The following is a 16,554-nucleotide window of genomic DNA, read 5'->3' on the forward strand; positions in this document are numbered from 1 at the left end:
GATTAAAAGATAAAACTATAGGGGTAGAAAGTAGATCAGTGTTGGGGCTTCCTTGGTGGCAAAGTGGTTGGGAATCCGCCTGCCAATGCAGGGGACACGGGTTCAAGCCCTGGTCCGGGAAGATTCCACATGCCGTGGAGCAACTAAGCCCATGCGCCACGACTACCGAGCCTGTGCTCTGGAGCCCGTGAGCCACAATTACTGAGGCCCACGTGCCTAGAGCCTGTGCTCCACAAGAAGAGAAGCCACCGCAGTGAGAAACCCACGCACCGCAACTAAGAGTAGCACCCATTCGCTACAACTAGAGAAGGCCTGTGCACAGCAATGAAGACACAACACAGCCAAAAATAAAAATAAATAAAATAAATAAATTTATTAAAAAAAAAAAAGTAGATCAGTGTTTGCTAAGGGCTGTGGTGGGTGCAGAGGCATTACTACAAAGGAGCACGGAGGAAATTTGGGGGATAACAAAGAAGTTGTGCATCTGTATTGTGGTGATGGTTACATGAGTGTGTACCTTTATCAAAATCCATTGAATGATACACTTAAAATTGGTAAATTTTATTTTTTGTAAATTGCATCTCAATAAAGCTAAAACAAAACAAAACAAAAACCAAAAAATAAAAAGAAGACAAGAAAGAAAGGAATAAAGAAAAGAAAATAGGTGGAAGAATAACAAAAAAAAAGGCAAACAAAAAAAAAAAAAAAAAAAAAAAGGCAAACAGTAAGACAGTAGATTTAAACCCAAATATATCAGAATTACATGAAGTATAAATAGACTAAATGTTCCAAATAAATATAAGAAATAACAGACTGGATAACAGGGAAAAGAAAAGACAACTACATATGCTTTACAAGATTAAAATTATAAGGAAATATATAAATACTAACCAAGAGAAACCTGGTGAAGCTATATTAATATTAGAAAAAGTAAAGCTTAAGGTAAAAAGCATTGCTGGACACAAAGAGGGACCATTTGTAATGATAACAATTTCAATTCACTAGGAAAATATGATAATTATGTATCTAATAATAAAACTCCAAAATAAAGTCAAACTTGACAGAATTAAGAGAACTAGACAAATCCACAGTCACACTGATAGATTTTAACATATTCTACTAGTTTCTTACACAAAAAGCAGAGCAAAAAAAAAAAATCCCTATTGGATATAGAACAATTAATAAACTTGACCTAACAGACATATATAAAGCACTATTCCCATCAAGTACAGAATACACATGCTTCTGAAACACACACACAAAATTATAAATATTGGTCCCATGCTGGGCCATAAAGCAAATCTAAACAAATTTCAAAGACCTGAAAATATTTAGACTATGTTCTCCAACCATGATGCAATTAAGCTAGAAATCGCTAACAAAAAGATAACGAAAAATTTCCCATATGTTTACAAATTAACCAAGATACATACAGATTATCTACGGTTCAAACAAGAAGTCACGGTAAAATTTGGGAACTAGCTTGACTCGATGACAATGCAAACATCACATATCAACTTTGTGAGATGAACTTCCACTTCTGGCTATGACAGAGGAGTTTGTACCAGACTAGCCTTCCTGGTGAAAACAAATATAGAGGCAGGATTAAATTCAAACAAATATTTGAAGGTTCTGGAGAGAACCAAACGCAGGCAAGGCGTAGCGGGCCAGGATTTAGAGAAAAGGGAAGCACACTGAGGTATGCCCCACATTTTTACTCAGGGAACTGAGGTAAGCCCCACGTTTTTATTCAGTTTAAAATAAAAGAATAAAGGTAAAATATAGTCATTTTTAGAGACAGAAAAACAGAGAATCCACTGTCAGCAGACTTGCACTAAGAGACTTAAGCAGAAAGAAAACTATCTCAGATGGAAGCAACATAATGCAGGAAAGAATAAAGAACACTGGAAAAGGTATTATGTGGGCAAATCTAAACTGACTGTGTTTTGGGTTTTTTTTTTTGGCCATGCCACACAGCTGTGGGATCTTAGTTCCCTGACCAGGGATTGAACCTGGGCCCTCAGCAGTGAAAGCATGGAGTCCTATCCAGTGGACGGCCAGGGAATTCCCTGAATTGACTGTTTCTAAGAACAATAAAAATGTTTGGGGGTATACAGATAGAAATATTTACATATATATTTAATTAAAATGAAAATACATCACAAAAAGTTGATGAGATGGATAAATGGAATTGAAATATTCAAAGGTTTCTGCATTGTCAGGGAAGTGTCAAAGTACCAATTTAAGGTAGACTGTGGGACTTCCTTGGTGGTCCAGGGCTAAGACTCTGCGTTCCCAGTGCAGGGGGGCTGGGTTCCATCCCTGGTCAGGGAACTAGATCCCACATGCTGCAACTAAGAGTTCACATGCCGCAGCTAAAGATCCCTCGTGCCGCAACTAAAAAAAAAAAAGATCCCACACAGGGCAACGAAGATTCCACAGGCTGCAACCAAGACCCAAAGCAGCCAAATAAATAAATTAAATTAAAATATTTTTTAAAAAGGTTAGACTGTCATAAGTCAAGGGTGCATGTTGCAATTTTTAACTACTTAAACATGAATAAAACAGCTCATGGACAGGGGAAATGGCATTAGTATACATACAGCAGCATTTGGCTTAAACATGGTCAAAAGTTGGTTCTTTGAAAAGACTTTAAAAAATCAATAAACCCCTAACAAAACTCAATGAGAAATACAGAAAACCCGAAGTACCATCTTTTCAGATTCTTCAGATGTTAAAAAGAATAAAAGAGGACATTATGAACAACTTTATGTCAATGAATTTGACATTTCTTGAAAACACAACATACCAAAACTGACACAAGAAGAAGGAGAAAATCTGGTAGTCTGGTATCTATTAAAGAATTGAATACATATTGAAAAGCTTCACACAAAGGAAACTCCAGGCTCAGATGGCTTCACCCATGAATTCTTCCAGACATTTAAGAAAGTAGTAATATCAATCTTAAACAATTTTCAGAAAATAGGAGAAGGATTACTTCTCAACTTTTTTTATCAGCCAGTTAAAGCTGACACCAAAACCTGAGAAGAATGTTTTTTAAAAAGAAAATTACAGGATAATATCTCTCATAAACATAGTGCTGAAAATCCTAAACAAATATTTGATTTGATCTAGCAATATACAAAAGGGATGCTACATCGTGACAAGGAGAGATTTATTCCCAGAATGTATGGCTGCATTAACGTTTCAAAACCAACCAATCACCCACTCAATGTATAATTCACCACACTGACAAAATAAAGGAGAAACTAATGAGCTAATACATGCAAATCTCAATTGTTTCAGTATGAGCATTTGATAATATACAACACCCATTCATGAATTTTTAAAAAAGGAAGCTCTTAGAAAACCGAGAATAAAAAGGAATATCCTGAATGCAACAGACAGTATCTGCAAAAAACTTAGAACAAACATCATGCTTAATGGTATGATGTTGAAGCTTTCCCTCTTGAGACAGGAATGAGATAAGGATGCTTGCTTCACCATTTTACTCATCATTCTTACCAGTGCAGCATGGCAAGAAAAATAAATAATAAGTATAAGGATTGGAAAGGAAGAAGCAAAAACTGTCATTATGTTCATGATGATATGATTATGTTCTCAGAAAACCCAAAAAGTCCTACAGATAAATTATTAGAACTAATAAATGAGTTTAGCAAGGTTGCTGAACACAAGATGAATGTACAAAAGATCAACTGCCTGGCTATACAACAACAAACAGGTAGAAAATTAAACTTTAATAAATATCATTTATTAGAACATCAAAACATGTCAAACACTAGGAATAAATCTAACAAAATATGTCCAAAACGAATGTGCAGAAAACTACAAAGAATTATTGAGAGAAATTAAAGAAAACCTAAATAAGTGGGAGGGTATTTCAGGTTTTATAGTCTGGAAGACTAGACAGTATTAAGTTGTCAATTTTTTTTTTTTTTTTTTTGCAGTACGCAGGCCTCTCACTGTTGTGGCCTCTCCCGTTGTGGAGTAAAGGCTCCGGACGCACAGGCTCAGCGGCCATGTTTCACGGGCCCAGCCCCTCCACGGCATGTGGGATCTTCCCGGACCGGGGCACGAACCCATGTCCCCAGCATTGGCAGGCGGACTCTCAACCACTGCGCCACCAAGTTGTCAATTCTTACTGAACTGATCTATAGAGTCAGTGCAACACCAATCTTAACTCTCAAGAGCAGAGGCTTTGTTTCTTCCTTTCTTTGCTTGTTTTGTGGGTGGAACTTCTTTGTCCCATAAAAATGCAAAGAGTTGAGAATAGCCAAGATAATCTTGAAGAAGAAGGAAATGAGAACTTGTTCTACCAGATATCAAGATTTATTATGAAGTTACAAGGCAGCATTGTATTGGTGCAAGAAAAGAAAAATAGAACAGTGACTAGAAACGAATTCATTCCTACAGGGAGGGACGCCTGGATTTATGTCCAATGGCATTCTAGAGCAGTGGAAAAGAACAGTTTGTGATAAAAGGTCCTGGGAAAACTGAATGTCCAGCTGAAAAACAAGAAAAAGAAACTTGAGTCCTATTTCACACCATACATTAAAAAATATATATATTCCAGGTAGATTATCAACCTAGTTGTAAAAGCAAAACAATAAAGCTTCTAGAAGATAATATAGAAAAATATCCGACTTCCCTGGTGGCACAGTGGTTAAGAATCCGCCTGCTAATGCAGGGGACACGGGTTCGAGCCCTGGTCCGGGAAGATCCCACATGCCACATGCAACTAAGCCTGTGCGCCACAACTACTGAGCCTGCACTCTAGAGCCCGCGAGCCACAACTACTGAGCCCATGCACCTAGAGCCCATGCTCCGCAACAAGAGAAGCCACTGCAACGAGAAGCCTGCACACCACAAGGAAGAGTAGCCCCCGCTTGCTGCAACTAGAGAAAGCCCATGCGCAGCAAGAAAGACCCAACACAGCCAAATAAATAAATAAGTAAGTAAGTAAATAAAAAGATACATGCACCCCAATGTTCATGGCAACATTATTTACAATTGCTAAGATATGGAAGCAACCTAAGCGTCCATCAACAGATGAATGGATGAAGAAGATGTGGTACATTCCATACAATGGAATACTGACTCAGACCCAGGCCCTGTCCTTCCAGAGCTCTGTGGTCTGGTGGGGGAGACAGATGTGCAAACAGACACGTGGCAATCCGTGGCAAGAGGGGCGGACAAAGGTACAGACACTGCTGAGGGAGAACAGAGGGGTGAGCACAGGCTCACAGAGCAGGGACACATGAGTCGCAGGCCAAGGAGTGCAGGAAGAGCATTCTTAGCAGATGGAAAAACAAAGGCAAAGAAAACGTGTAAAGAGTGCAGGTCTGTCCGGGGAACATGAGTCTGACACAAGCCCATGTACCCCACATTGACCCCACTGAATGCCAGGTCCTGATCCACCTTTTCTGGCTACTGCCTGAGCCCCTCGAGGGCAGAGACCTGCCACTGGTGGAGATGGGCTGTGGGCTGGATAAACAGTGAACGGGCAAACCTTAGGGTGTGTGTCCAGGCAAAGTCCCAGCACAGAGGGCCTCAACAGTCAGTCGCCTTTCGAGAAGTAAAGATCACGTGTCACACACGCTTTGATCATTCCTCCCAGGATTCCTGGGAAGTGCAGCCCTGCTTCTGCTGAGATACCAGCGAGGGGCTGGCGGGCTTCATCAAACAGCATATGTCACAAATCAATGTCAGCAGTAAATGATTAACTCGTACCAGGAAGAGAAGTATGGACGTTATCACAATGTACACGGCGGTGCTACAAGTGACCACCACGGGGCTCACCCCAGAAGAGCCAGGCGCCTGGACCATATGTCAGGCTGGGGGCCCAGGACGGGCCCAGTTCATCACACTGCAAAGCGGCCCGCCTGGAGGAAAAGGAAGAGGTGGGCTCTGGAGCCAGGATGTCTGTACCCCAGCTCTGCTATGAGTGGCTTTGTGACCTCAGGCAAGTTACTTAACTTCTTTGAGCTTTGTTTCCTCCTCTGTAAGAAGGGGTCAATAATAGCCCTACCTCTGGGGACTGTGGTGAGGACAGAGGGAGCTAACAGTTAGACCAGCACCTCACACATGCACTAATATAACGCGATACTATCATTGATGCCGTCTGTATCAGCCGGCGTCCAACTCTCCACCCACAGGGGTGTTGTGGGACTCCCAGGCCTTAGGGAATAAAACCTGAGGATTCGGAAGACCCTGATCCCCTCCCCCAGCCGGAAGCTCTGCAGTTACAGGACAGGAGCACCTCTACCTGGAGGCTGGAAGCAGGACCCTCACACCTCCGTCCAACACACTTAAGTACTTTGGGGACAAAGCCCTCCAGGCAAGTAAAGGAGGAGACTTAAAAGACAGAACCTCGGCCCCCTGAAGAGGAAGTCCAGTACACCAAGCCTTCTCTCCACAAAGCGCAGGGTGTTCGGAGCAGTGGAGAACCCCCCACGATGACTACCCCCAGTGAAAAGCCCAGGGCTCTGGCACAGTGCCCCCATCCCCCCAACAGCCCTCACTCCCAGCGACTCCCAGGCCTTGGCATCGCCATTTCTGCAGCTCTTCAGAACCTCTGCTCCAGCCTCCCACCCTCCATCCTCCCACCCTCCATCCTCCATCCGCACCTCCCAGCTCACTCCCTGGACGACAGGACAGCCAGATGGGTGAACGAATGAAGCAGGACCATCAGCCGTAGCCCAACTCAGCCCCGGTCTGCCAAGCTCCCTGGACCCTGCATTTGGGGTCCTTGGTCACTCCTCTCCCCTTTTCCCAACCGGCCCTGCAGCTGCTCAGTTTCCTCAGCCCTGTCCTGGATTCCTACACGTTCCTCTAGCCCACGGAGGGGGGCCCAGCATGCCCTGAGAAGAGCAGCTGTCCACCCCTTGCAGGCTCCCCTGAACAAACGTCGGCCAACCAGCCCCTACAAGGACAGTCACGCCTTAAGGACCCAGGGCTACAGGTGATCCCTGGGCCTTCCCCGACTTGACCTTCTCGGCTTCCCCATCCTTCCTCCCTCCCTCCATCTGTATGGGTCAAGCCTCGAGGGAGGCAACAGTCCTCCAGCCCCAGCCCCTGCTGCCGGGACCCTGATGGGCCGGAAGGTGTCGAGTCCAGGAAGCCCCTCCCTCCGTTTTAAAAGCAGCCCCACCCCCAACAGACCCCTCAGATGTCAACCTGAAGAAGCTGCTCTTGGCCAAGGGACCTCCAGGCTGAGACCTGGGAGGAGTCAAAGGACAGAAGTGTGTGTGGGGCAACGGACCATCACCCACCGGAATCCACTCTGGGGGTTCCTGGGGTTGAGCAGGATGCAGTCCCACGTGCGACTGGGAGCGTTCTGGAACAGACACAGCTGCCTTTCTTCCCGGACCCGGCCGCTCGAGCTGTAGTCCGCCACGTCCACCTCCTTCACCCGGAATGGGTTGGAGAACAAGTTGGTGACGCCGCTGAGGGTGCTGACCAGGCGGCCAAAGAACTGCATCCTCCGTGGGGCCGGCGGGGAGGCCCCGCCACCTTCCCCCTCAGTCTGGAAGAAAACGGGGTCTCTGGTCAGCCGGGCTCGGTCTCCCATGCGCACCTCACCTCACACGGCGGTTTCCTGCACGGGCACCCAGGTGGCTCCCCACCAGCGCTGCTCCCCAGATTCTGGGCCTGGAGGGACCTGGAAAGGAGGGGAAAGAGAGAGAAACAGCACTGAGTGGGAGGGAAGAAGGGTTGATGAGAAGTTCCAGGGCTGCCACTGTGCACAGGTGACCAGCACTGTCCTGCCCCCTGACGCAGTTTCCCCAAAAGAGACTCCATTTCCTCATCTGCAGTGCGGGGCTGCTGTGATCAAAGGAGATGGCAGACATGAACGCACGTGATGGGCGACACTGCCCTGTGCAAACGGGGTGTTCTCACTCTGTAAAGTATGGAGTTAACTTTTGGGAACTCAAAGAGCTTAGCACTGGTCATTTGAATTCCACAAACAAAACCAGTGTCCCCTCTCTACTGGACGCCACAAAGGGACCAGGGTCATCCCACACTCCATCGGGGGCATTTGTCTAAAACCTTTGGCGCCTGCTACCACGGGCTTCCCAAAGAGCTCTGAGAGAATGCCAGAGCAGCCCCTCGGAAATGAACATGAACGTAAAGACTTAGAAACACTGCCATAGGTTTGGGTGGAAATTTTGTTTCCTACCCACAGGGTCACAGTTTCTGCTATGGAAACTGTCCCCAGTTTGGGTAACAGAATCAGATGCCTTGTTATTTCCTGGGTTCCCAGAAAGCACACTACCTTCCTCAGGCAGTACCACCAGAGCTGCATGACAACTGGCTGGAGGCCACCCCTGCCTCGGTGCCAGGATGTCACCTGCCAAAAGAGCAGGTCAGCTGCAGGCCAGAGCGTGCGAGTGTGGGCACCGCGGGAGAGCGTGGACATGTGAGTGGATACTAGTCATACCCTGGCCTGTGGGTGGAGGGAGGAGCGACGTTAGGGATGAAAGGAAAGGCAAGAGGCCTACAAAGGATGATCTAAAAAGGCAGTCAGGGTCAACAGTCATCATCACACCAGGAGACGCTTACTAAGCACTCACTAGGCAGCAGACCCTGAGCTAAGCACTGCACGTAACTGTCTCATTTAATTCTCACAAACTGTAGGAGGCAGATGGCCAAAGCACACCATGCAGCTTGGGAGCAAAACTGCATTCAAGGGCTTCCCTGGTGGCGCAGTGGTTGCGAGTCCGTCTGCCAATGCAGGGGACAAGGGTTCGTGCCCCGGTCCGGGAAGATCCCACATGCCGCCTAGCAGCTGGACCCGTGAGCCATGGCTGCTGAGCCTGCGTGTCCGGAGCCTGTGCTCCGCAACGGGAGAAGCCACAACAGTGAGAGGCCCGCGTACAGCAAAAAAAAAAAAAAAACTGCATTCAAATCCCAGCCTCACCACTGACCAGCTGTGTGACCTTGGGCAAGTTACTTAACCTCTCTGAGTCAGTTTCCTCAACTGTAACATGGGGATCACAACAGTGCCTAGTAACAGTACCTGGCAGATAGTAACTTTCAACAAACATTAGCCCTCTTTAGTTCCATCACCCCCTTTTACAGATAAGGAAACTGAGGCTTAGAGACCATGATTGAAGAGCTTTGAAAACGCTGTGAAGCTTTGTAATGTCTTTCCTTTTTTGATGTGGTGTGAGCAGATTGTGACAGTCAGTCTCTCCTCCTTTAAAACGAGGACAACGCTCACCTCTCACGTGCGGTGAGGATTAAATGAGAACGTTCATGAGGATGCTTAGACCTATGTCAAGGTCCTTCTTTCTTCCACACTTGGGAGCTGAAAGGACAGAGGAGCTGGGTACCTGCGCCTTTCCCCACAGCCAGGGGAGAGGGGCTGGGTCCCCAAGAGAAGGCATGGGACTTGGTATCCGGAAAAGAATTCCCCCAAAACAGAACACATGGCATGCACGGCAATATGCTTTATAACAATTTCTGTTTCGACACAGAAATGGAAGCAGCTTCAATAGCCAGCATTAGGGGAATTGTAAGTTATGACATGTTACCCCCCAGACACCGTGTGCTCACTAAAGGCCACTGCTGAGAAGGCGGTAACAACTCAGGGAAAGCACGTGGCGTCGTTATAGGCTCGGTGGCAATGAGTCCATGATGCTCCCTGTGCTGTTCTGGGCTGAGAGCTCGGCCTGCAAAGCCACTGCAAAAAAAAAAAAAAACTGATAGAAAACATGCCAAAATACTAAGGGTAGATGAGAGTATTAGGTTTATGGGCAATTTCTTTTTCTTTCCCCTATTTTCCAAATGGTATAGAAAATTATTATATTTTTTATTTTATTTTTTTAATTTTTTGTGGTGCGCGGGGCTCTCACTGTTGTGGCCTCTTCCGTTGCGGAGCACAGGCTCCGGATGCGCAGGCCCAGCGGCCATGGCTCACAGGCCCAGCCGCTCCGCGGCATGTGGGATCTTCCTGGACCGGGGCACAAACCCTTGTCCCCTGCATCGGCAGGCGGACTCTCAACCACTGTGCCACCAGGGAAGCCCAAGCCCTATTATATTTTTTAAAGAAAGTGGGAGTGGGCTTCCCTGGTGGCGCAGTGGTTAAGAATCCGCCAGCCAACGCAGGGGACGCGGGTTTGAGCCCTGGTCCGGGAAGATCCCATATGCCGTGGAGCAACTAAGCCCGTGCACCACAACTACTGAGCCTGTGCTCTAGAGCCCACAAGCCACAACTACTGAGCCCAGGTGCCACAACTACTGAAACCCGAGCGCCTAGAGCCTGTGCTCCGCAGCAAAGAGAAGCCACCGCAATGAGAAGCCCGCGCACAGCAAGGAAGAGCATCCCCCGCTCGCTACAACTAGAGAAAGCTGCGCACAGCAGTGAAGACCCAATACAGCCAAAAATAAAAATAAATTGAAAAAAAGAAAACAAGAAAGTGGGAGTGTAGGCTGAGCCTCTGGGGCCTGCATGTGGGGAGTCAGGGGGCGTGGGCGGGTCAGGCCTGGCTTAGAAAAGCAGCACAGAGGCTTCCCAGAGGGCAGGCCGCAGCACCGGGAGAGGCGCTCACAGGGAGCTGGGGAGTCGGGAGCAACCAGCGCCCACGGCCCACCTGGGTTAAGGAGGAGAGTCACCGTGAGGGTCCAGCTGGATGGAAGGCAGATGCCCCGCCCCAGAGGAGAGCCTCCCTCCTCAGGGTCCCCAGGGCTGGTGGCGAGGGTGCCCTACACACACACCGACAGCAGCCTGGCCCCAGGAAGGACAGGCCTGGCCCTCCTCCAGCCTTCCAGGGTAGGCGTGAGGATGAATGATACAGTGGAGGGAAAGTGGGACGCTGGCCACTTTGGGCACACAAACAGTGGCCACTGTCATCACGAGGTGGAAGAAAGGAAATGAAAACCCTGGGCCACATCCTGGACCGACTGTAACAGGCTGGCCTCGTTTCTGTCCCCTTCCTCCTGTCCCCGCCACCTCTGACCCTGGAGCCCAAGTTCTTTCCGGCATAGCTGCAGGGATGGGCGCTGGGCTGGGGGGCAGCTGCCACTCGGAGCGTGGAGGGTCCCTGCGCACACGACCCCACCTGCACCCCTCCCCCCACCCCCTACCCATCCCCGTCCCCTGCCTGGACTGTCCTCCCTGCCGTCTTCACCTGCCCCAGAGCCTGCTTTCAAGAAAGGGCTGTCAGACAGATGAATAAACCCCTTCTCATCCTTCAGGACTCAGTTTACGTGCCAGCTCCTTCAAGAATCACACCCTGCGCCTCCCCTCCTCCCAGCCCCAGGCGCACGTGTGCCTTCCTCCGTGCCCCACCCCGCCCAGTGCACGCCCACTGACCACTTAGCCTGGGATGGTGATGCCGTACCTGCTGGCTGGGGGGAGGGGGGCCCATCCCCCCTTTATGGGTTTATCCAAGCACCTGGCATGCTGTTCCCGTCTCACAGTGGGCATAACGTAAATGTTTGGTGAATGAATGAGAACAAATGAATAAACCAACTGGAGGCCCCGGGGGGCCAGCACCTCTGAGGCACCCCTCCCTCCCTCCTCTCTTCACCCTGTGCGGTGGCAACACACCACATGTCCCATTCCTCAGCCACTCTGACCACAACAGAAATGCCCAGGAGCTCACCCCAGCACAGGTCAACCTTTACGGGGCACCTGCTGGGCTTTGATCTGGAAAATTCGGTGCTTGAAGCTGAGCTCATTCATACTCCAGACAGGGAACTCGTCAAGCTCGCTGCTGGACCAGAGGGGCAGGGTGGCCGCTCAGGAGGTGCGTGCCAGGACAGCCGGGCCAGGTGGCTGACCTCACGGGACGGGCCACATGGGGATTCTGGAAGCACACACAGAACTGCTTGAGTTGGAAATCAGGCTTTGTGAGCCCCAGCTGCTTATGACAGGATGTCCCATGATTGGAACGACTGGCACAGGACAGCCTCCGGTGCAGCCGACGTCACCCCCGTGCCCTGTCCTGGCAGGACAGGCTGAGAACACAGGGTCAGATCAGAGCACTCCGCCTCCCCTGACCCCCGCGGACTTCCTTCCTGCAGCGCTTGCCATCTGCCCCTCCCAGCCCACGGGCGCATCACTGCATGCTGGCCCACGGCACATCCTCTCACAAGGCCACCTCGCTTTATGGCTGGCAGGGGGTTTTCACGTCTGTCAGCTGCCTCAAAGCTCACAAATGCCCATGAGACAGGGACAGTGCGATCGCTATCCCTGTTTGGCATACGGGGCAACAAGGCCCAGAGAGAGGAAATGGGAGGTGTTGCCTGGCGACTGGACTCACGCCTTCTTCCTCAGACTCCTGACAGCGCTAGCAGAGAGCCTGCACGGAGCACGCAGGCGCTCAATTAGTGCACGAGGAAAGACAGGATGAATGTAGGCATCAGGTGAAACGGCATTTCTACCTCTCGTCCGAGCGTCTGGGCCTCCAAGGCTGCCTCCAAACAAAACATCCCTCCAAATGCTCACCCTGACCCCAGCTCTTCCCAGACTCTTCCCTAAGCCATCGAGGAATGGGGGAGGGCTGGCTCCTGTCACCTTGCACCCAACAACACTGCCCCATCCATCCAGTGCCCACTGAGCACCAGATGCCTCACCAAGTTTGGGGGTAACGATCATATTTATTCCTCAGAACACTCATAAGAGAAGGCATACTTCTTCCCATGTTCCACACAGGGAACTGAGGCACAGGAGGTGATGTAACTTGCCAGGATCTGAACCCAATTAGTTGGAATCCAGAGCCCCAGCTCGTAATCCCCAAGCGGCCTTCAGGAGGAATCCCGCATGGAATGTGGCTGAGTGAGGCCTGATGTGCAGACCCCTGTGGCCAAAAGCCAAGGCTCTCGTGGAACAGTGCACCGCCGTTCACATGGGCCAGAGCAAAACGGCCTTTCCGAAAAGGAAAAGGTGTCTCTTTCACCCACTTTGTTTAGCTGGACCACAGCTGGAAGCAAACTGCCCAGAGCTGCTGCTGGAGTTCCCCAGCACGGGAGACCCCAATGACTTTAGGACATTTGGGGGCTGGTGGCATGATACAGGGTGACCATTTTACGATTCACTCTAGAAATATTTACCAAGGACCAATCCTGTGGAAGGCACTGTTACAACTGCTGAGAACACACTAGTGAACAGAACAGATTAAATCCCTGCCCTCCTAGAACTTCTATTTTAGAGGGGGCTGTAACAAAGAAGACAAATAGGCAAAATAAAGACAGAGTTTCAGATTAGATGCCAAGGAGAAAAATAAATGAAAGAAGGGAGGAAGCCAGTAAGGTCAGAGAGGTAACAGGGAGCCAGGCAGGTACATTGAGAGGAGAAGCTATTACAGGGCTTAGAGCAAAGGAGTGATCTTAACTCTGGCTGGATGCGGGGTGTAGAGAGGCATCAAGGATAATCTCACAGGTCTTCCCTGGTGGCGCAGTGGTTAAGAATCCACCTGCCAATGCAGGGGACACGGGTTTGAGCCCTGTTCCGGGAAGATCCCACATGCCACGGAGCAACTGAGCCCGTGCGCCACGACTACTGAAGCCTGTATGCCTACAGCCCATGCTCTGCAACAAGAGAAGCCATCGCGATAAGTAGCCCCTGCTCGCCACAACTAGAGAAAGCCCACACGCAGCAACGAAGACCCAATGCAGCCATAACTAAATAAATAAATGTATTTTTTTAAAAAAGGATAATCTCACAGCTTGAGCCAGAGCAACCAAAAGAATACTGCCATTTCCTAAAGATGGGAAAGTGCGTGTGAGGGACAGATTTTGGTAGAGGGTGAGGGAAGGGATGAAGGGGATGGATACAGGTGCTTAAGTCTAAGTACTTTAAGTTTGAAATTCCTAAGTTTGAGATGTTGAGGGAGCAAATACGTGTGTGTCTATCATTCAGCGAAAATGTCTGGACTGGACTGGAGATATAAATTTGGAAGTTGGAGTCAGAGTAGAGATGGTACTTAAAGCTATGTCACTGGATGAGATCACCAAAAAAAATGAGGATGGACAAAAAAAGAGAAGAGGCATTTAAGGCACGGACCTATTAAAATGCTCTCCCAGGAGCCACATTCTATAAAGTGAAGCTTGTAACACAAGACCTCCCCTTCACTACAGCCCCTACCTCTTCCCACACACACCCAGTACATACGCGCAGACACACACACACACACCGCATTTAAATTTCTCCTTCCTTTATCTCTCGGTGATGTCATTCTGCTGAGTGAGAAGGAAATTCCCTTTTGAGGATACTGTCATTTAATAAGAAAGTAACCCACGGAAGGGAAAAAGTGCCCTGGGCACTTAGACAACCGTAGTGACCCTTACAGAGCAGAGCAATCCCACCACAGGCTCTGGTGTTATAAAGTACTCTCTTCAGATTCTAGCTCCAACCACATCAGTTGGTGTGAACTCAGGCAACTCAATTGCCCTCTCTTCCTTATTGATTTAAATGGGAGTAACATTGGCTATGAAGGTAGCCTAGAACATAGCAAACAGTCCACTAATATTTGTGAAATAAATGAGGAATGAATGAATAAACGGTAAGAATAACACAGAAAAGAGCCTGACTCATAGCAGATGGTCAATAAATCTGTACATGCTAAATGCAAGACTTGTCTTTCCCTCCTTGATTTTTCATTCTGTCCCTTTCCCTTTTCTGCCAATGACACAATAGCAAACCCATGCATTTGCACAGCGCCATGCTGGTTACAAAGCTTTGCCTTCTACATTTTCTCAAATTTTGAACCTCATGGCAGCCTGAGGAGGGCAGGAAATAACAATCCCCCTGTCACAGATGAGGAAACTGAGACTCAGACAGGAAATGGCCTACAAACTCCAGGAAAATTTTAAGGCAGAGACAATAACAAAAACACTGCATTCAGCCCAAGGGTGGAGCATCTGTGGTGCCAAACCAAACTTGCCTGACATCCTGTTGGGTGGGTAAGAGGGCAGGTGAAGGGAAAGACTCAGAAGTTTAGGGGAAGGGAAGGTATTTGAGGTCGTGTGAGTAGTCCATACAAAACATGTGCACAGGTCCCTGAGCCCTGTGCCCTCCCTGTCCCACACCCACCGGCCTGCCCGTTCCAGTCACATGGTCACAAGGGTCACACACTTCCTGTCACCAGCTTCCAGGTCATCGGTGGGAGCAGGAGGTGGACACAGGACTGGGGGATTGGGAGACTCTGGGGTGACTAGACTATGGGAGAGGAGGGAGCATGGGGGGCGTAGGCACAGATGAAATCTGGAGGCACCTGGGAGACAATAAGCAGGGAGAAGCAGGGAGTTAGAAATGGGGAAGAGTGATGGAGAACAGGGCAGACAGATGGAGGGACACAGAAGACAGAGATGCAGTGGGGGATCCGGTGGGAACACACAGAGGCGGAAAAATCGGGAGCACTTAGAAAGGCACAGAAAGCAAGCTGGGAACAATGATTGGGAACCAGACTGAAAGCTGGGGGCACTAAGAGGCACTGAGAGCTGGGGGACGACGGGAAGGGGTTGACTCAGAACGTGAGGCACGGGATAGAGAAGAGACGCACAGGGAAGAAAGAGGGGGAACCCAGGGTCGCAGCTGGGGTCCCTGAGGGAACACAAGTTAGAGATGAGACAAGAGCGGTCACAGGATGGGAGCTGGGGACGCTTGGGGATCAAAGGGTGGAAGCTGGGGGCATTTAGGGGTCAAAAAAGGGTTAATGGAGGACGTGCCTCGGAATCGGGGAACAAGAGGGAAGCCTGCGGGACGGTCGGGGTGAAGTCCAAGGAGTCTGGGACACGAAGGTTTGGGAAAGGCGCCCGCGGCCCCGCCTTCCCCGCGCCGTCACTCACCTCGGCTAACTCAGCACTTCTACTTCCTTCTACTTCCGCAAACAGACGCGCCCCGGGCCACGTGACAACCGGCCACGGCTCTCCGCCAGTCACCGAAGTCTGTGCTTCGCGAGAGGAAGGCAGGGGCGGGGCTCCGCCATCTTCTATAACTGCCCAATGGAAGGGGCTCCCATGGCCGAGGGAGGCCGGGCTTTGGGCTGAGCCAATCCTCGGCGGCGGGGCGCGGCCACGTCTGTGCGGGGCGGAAGGTTCGCGTTACCGCTCCTTGGCAGACATGTTAATGGGGGGCAGGGGTCTCACCGTTCTCCGCCCTCAGCCCACTAAAACGGTCAGAGGCCTGAAGTCTGAACCTGCCTTTTACGACGGCTCGTAAAGACAAAAACAAAACCAACAAAGATCTGTTAGGGCATAGCAAGCAGGAACCTGCTTTGATTTTGCCGGGTACCTCCAAGCTAAGGTTGCCAGATTTAGCAAATAAAAATACGGGATTAAATTTCGATTTCAGCTGAACAATGATTTTTTAGTATAAGCAAAAAATACTTAGTTATGGTAAAAAAAAAAAATTATTCCTTGGTTTCTGGCAGCCCTTCCCCAAGCCGATCTCAGGAAATATTGCAGCACTTTTAGTAGAAACTTGGGCAAATGACTTGGTCTCTGTGAACTCCTCATCTGAGAGTGAGCACAATAATACCTCACGGGGTTGTTATGATGACTAGAGAGATAAATTAGTCCCCCTGC

General features: G+C 49.3%; 1 protein-coding gene across 10 annotated transcripts in view; it reads right to left on the reverse strand.

Annotated features, from left to right (window-relative positions):
- PLA2G6 (phospholipase A2 group VI) overlaps positions 1-16,554 on the reverse strand; it is a 51,720-nt gene that overhangs the window by 33,687 nt on the left and 1,479 nt on the right. For 4 of the 10 annotated variants that reach the window (XM_027107615.1, XM_027107617.1, XM_027107616.1 and 1 more), the window contains exons 3-4: positions 15,817-16,048; positions 7,293-7,546 (exon numbers count right to left, since the gene is read on the reverse strand). In XM_027107615.1, the coding sequence (XP_026963416.1) occupies positions 7,293-7,546; positions 15,817-16,048 (486 nt within the window). Of the gene's footprint in view, positions 1-7,292; positions 7,682-9,244; positions 9,559-9,579; positions 9,707-15,816; positions 16,049-16,554 lie in introns of those variants that run through there. The other 6 variants (XM_027107624.1, XM_027107619.1, XM_027107622.1 and 3 more) reach the window with 6 other exon arrangements.

The sequence above is a fragment of the Aethalodelphis obliquidens genome, unplaced genomic scaffold, assembly GCF_003676395.1.
Source record: "Aethalodelphis obliquidens isolate GAN/ISIS:26980383/991018 unplaced genomic scaffold, ASM367639v1 scaffold8, whole genome shotgun sequence".
Taxonomy (NCBI): Eukaryota; Metazoa; Chordata; class Mammalia; order Artiodactyla; family Delphinidae; genus Aethalodelphis; species Aethalodelphis obliquidens.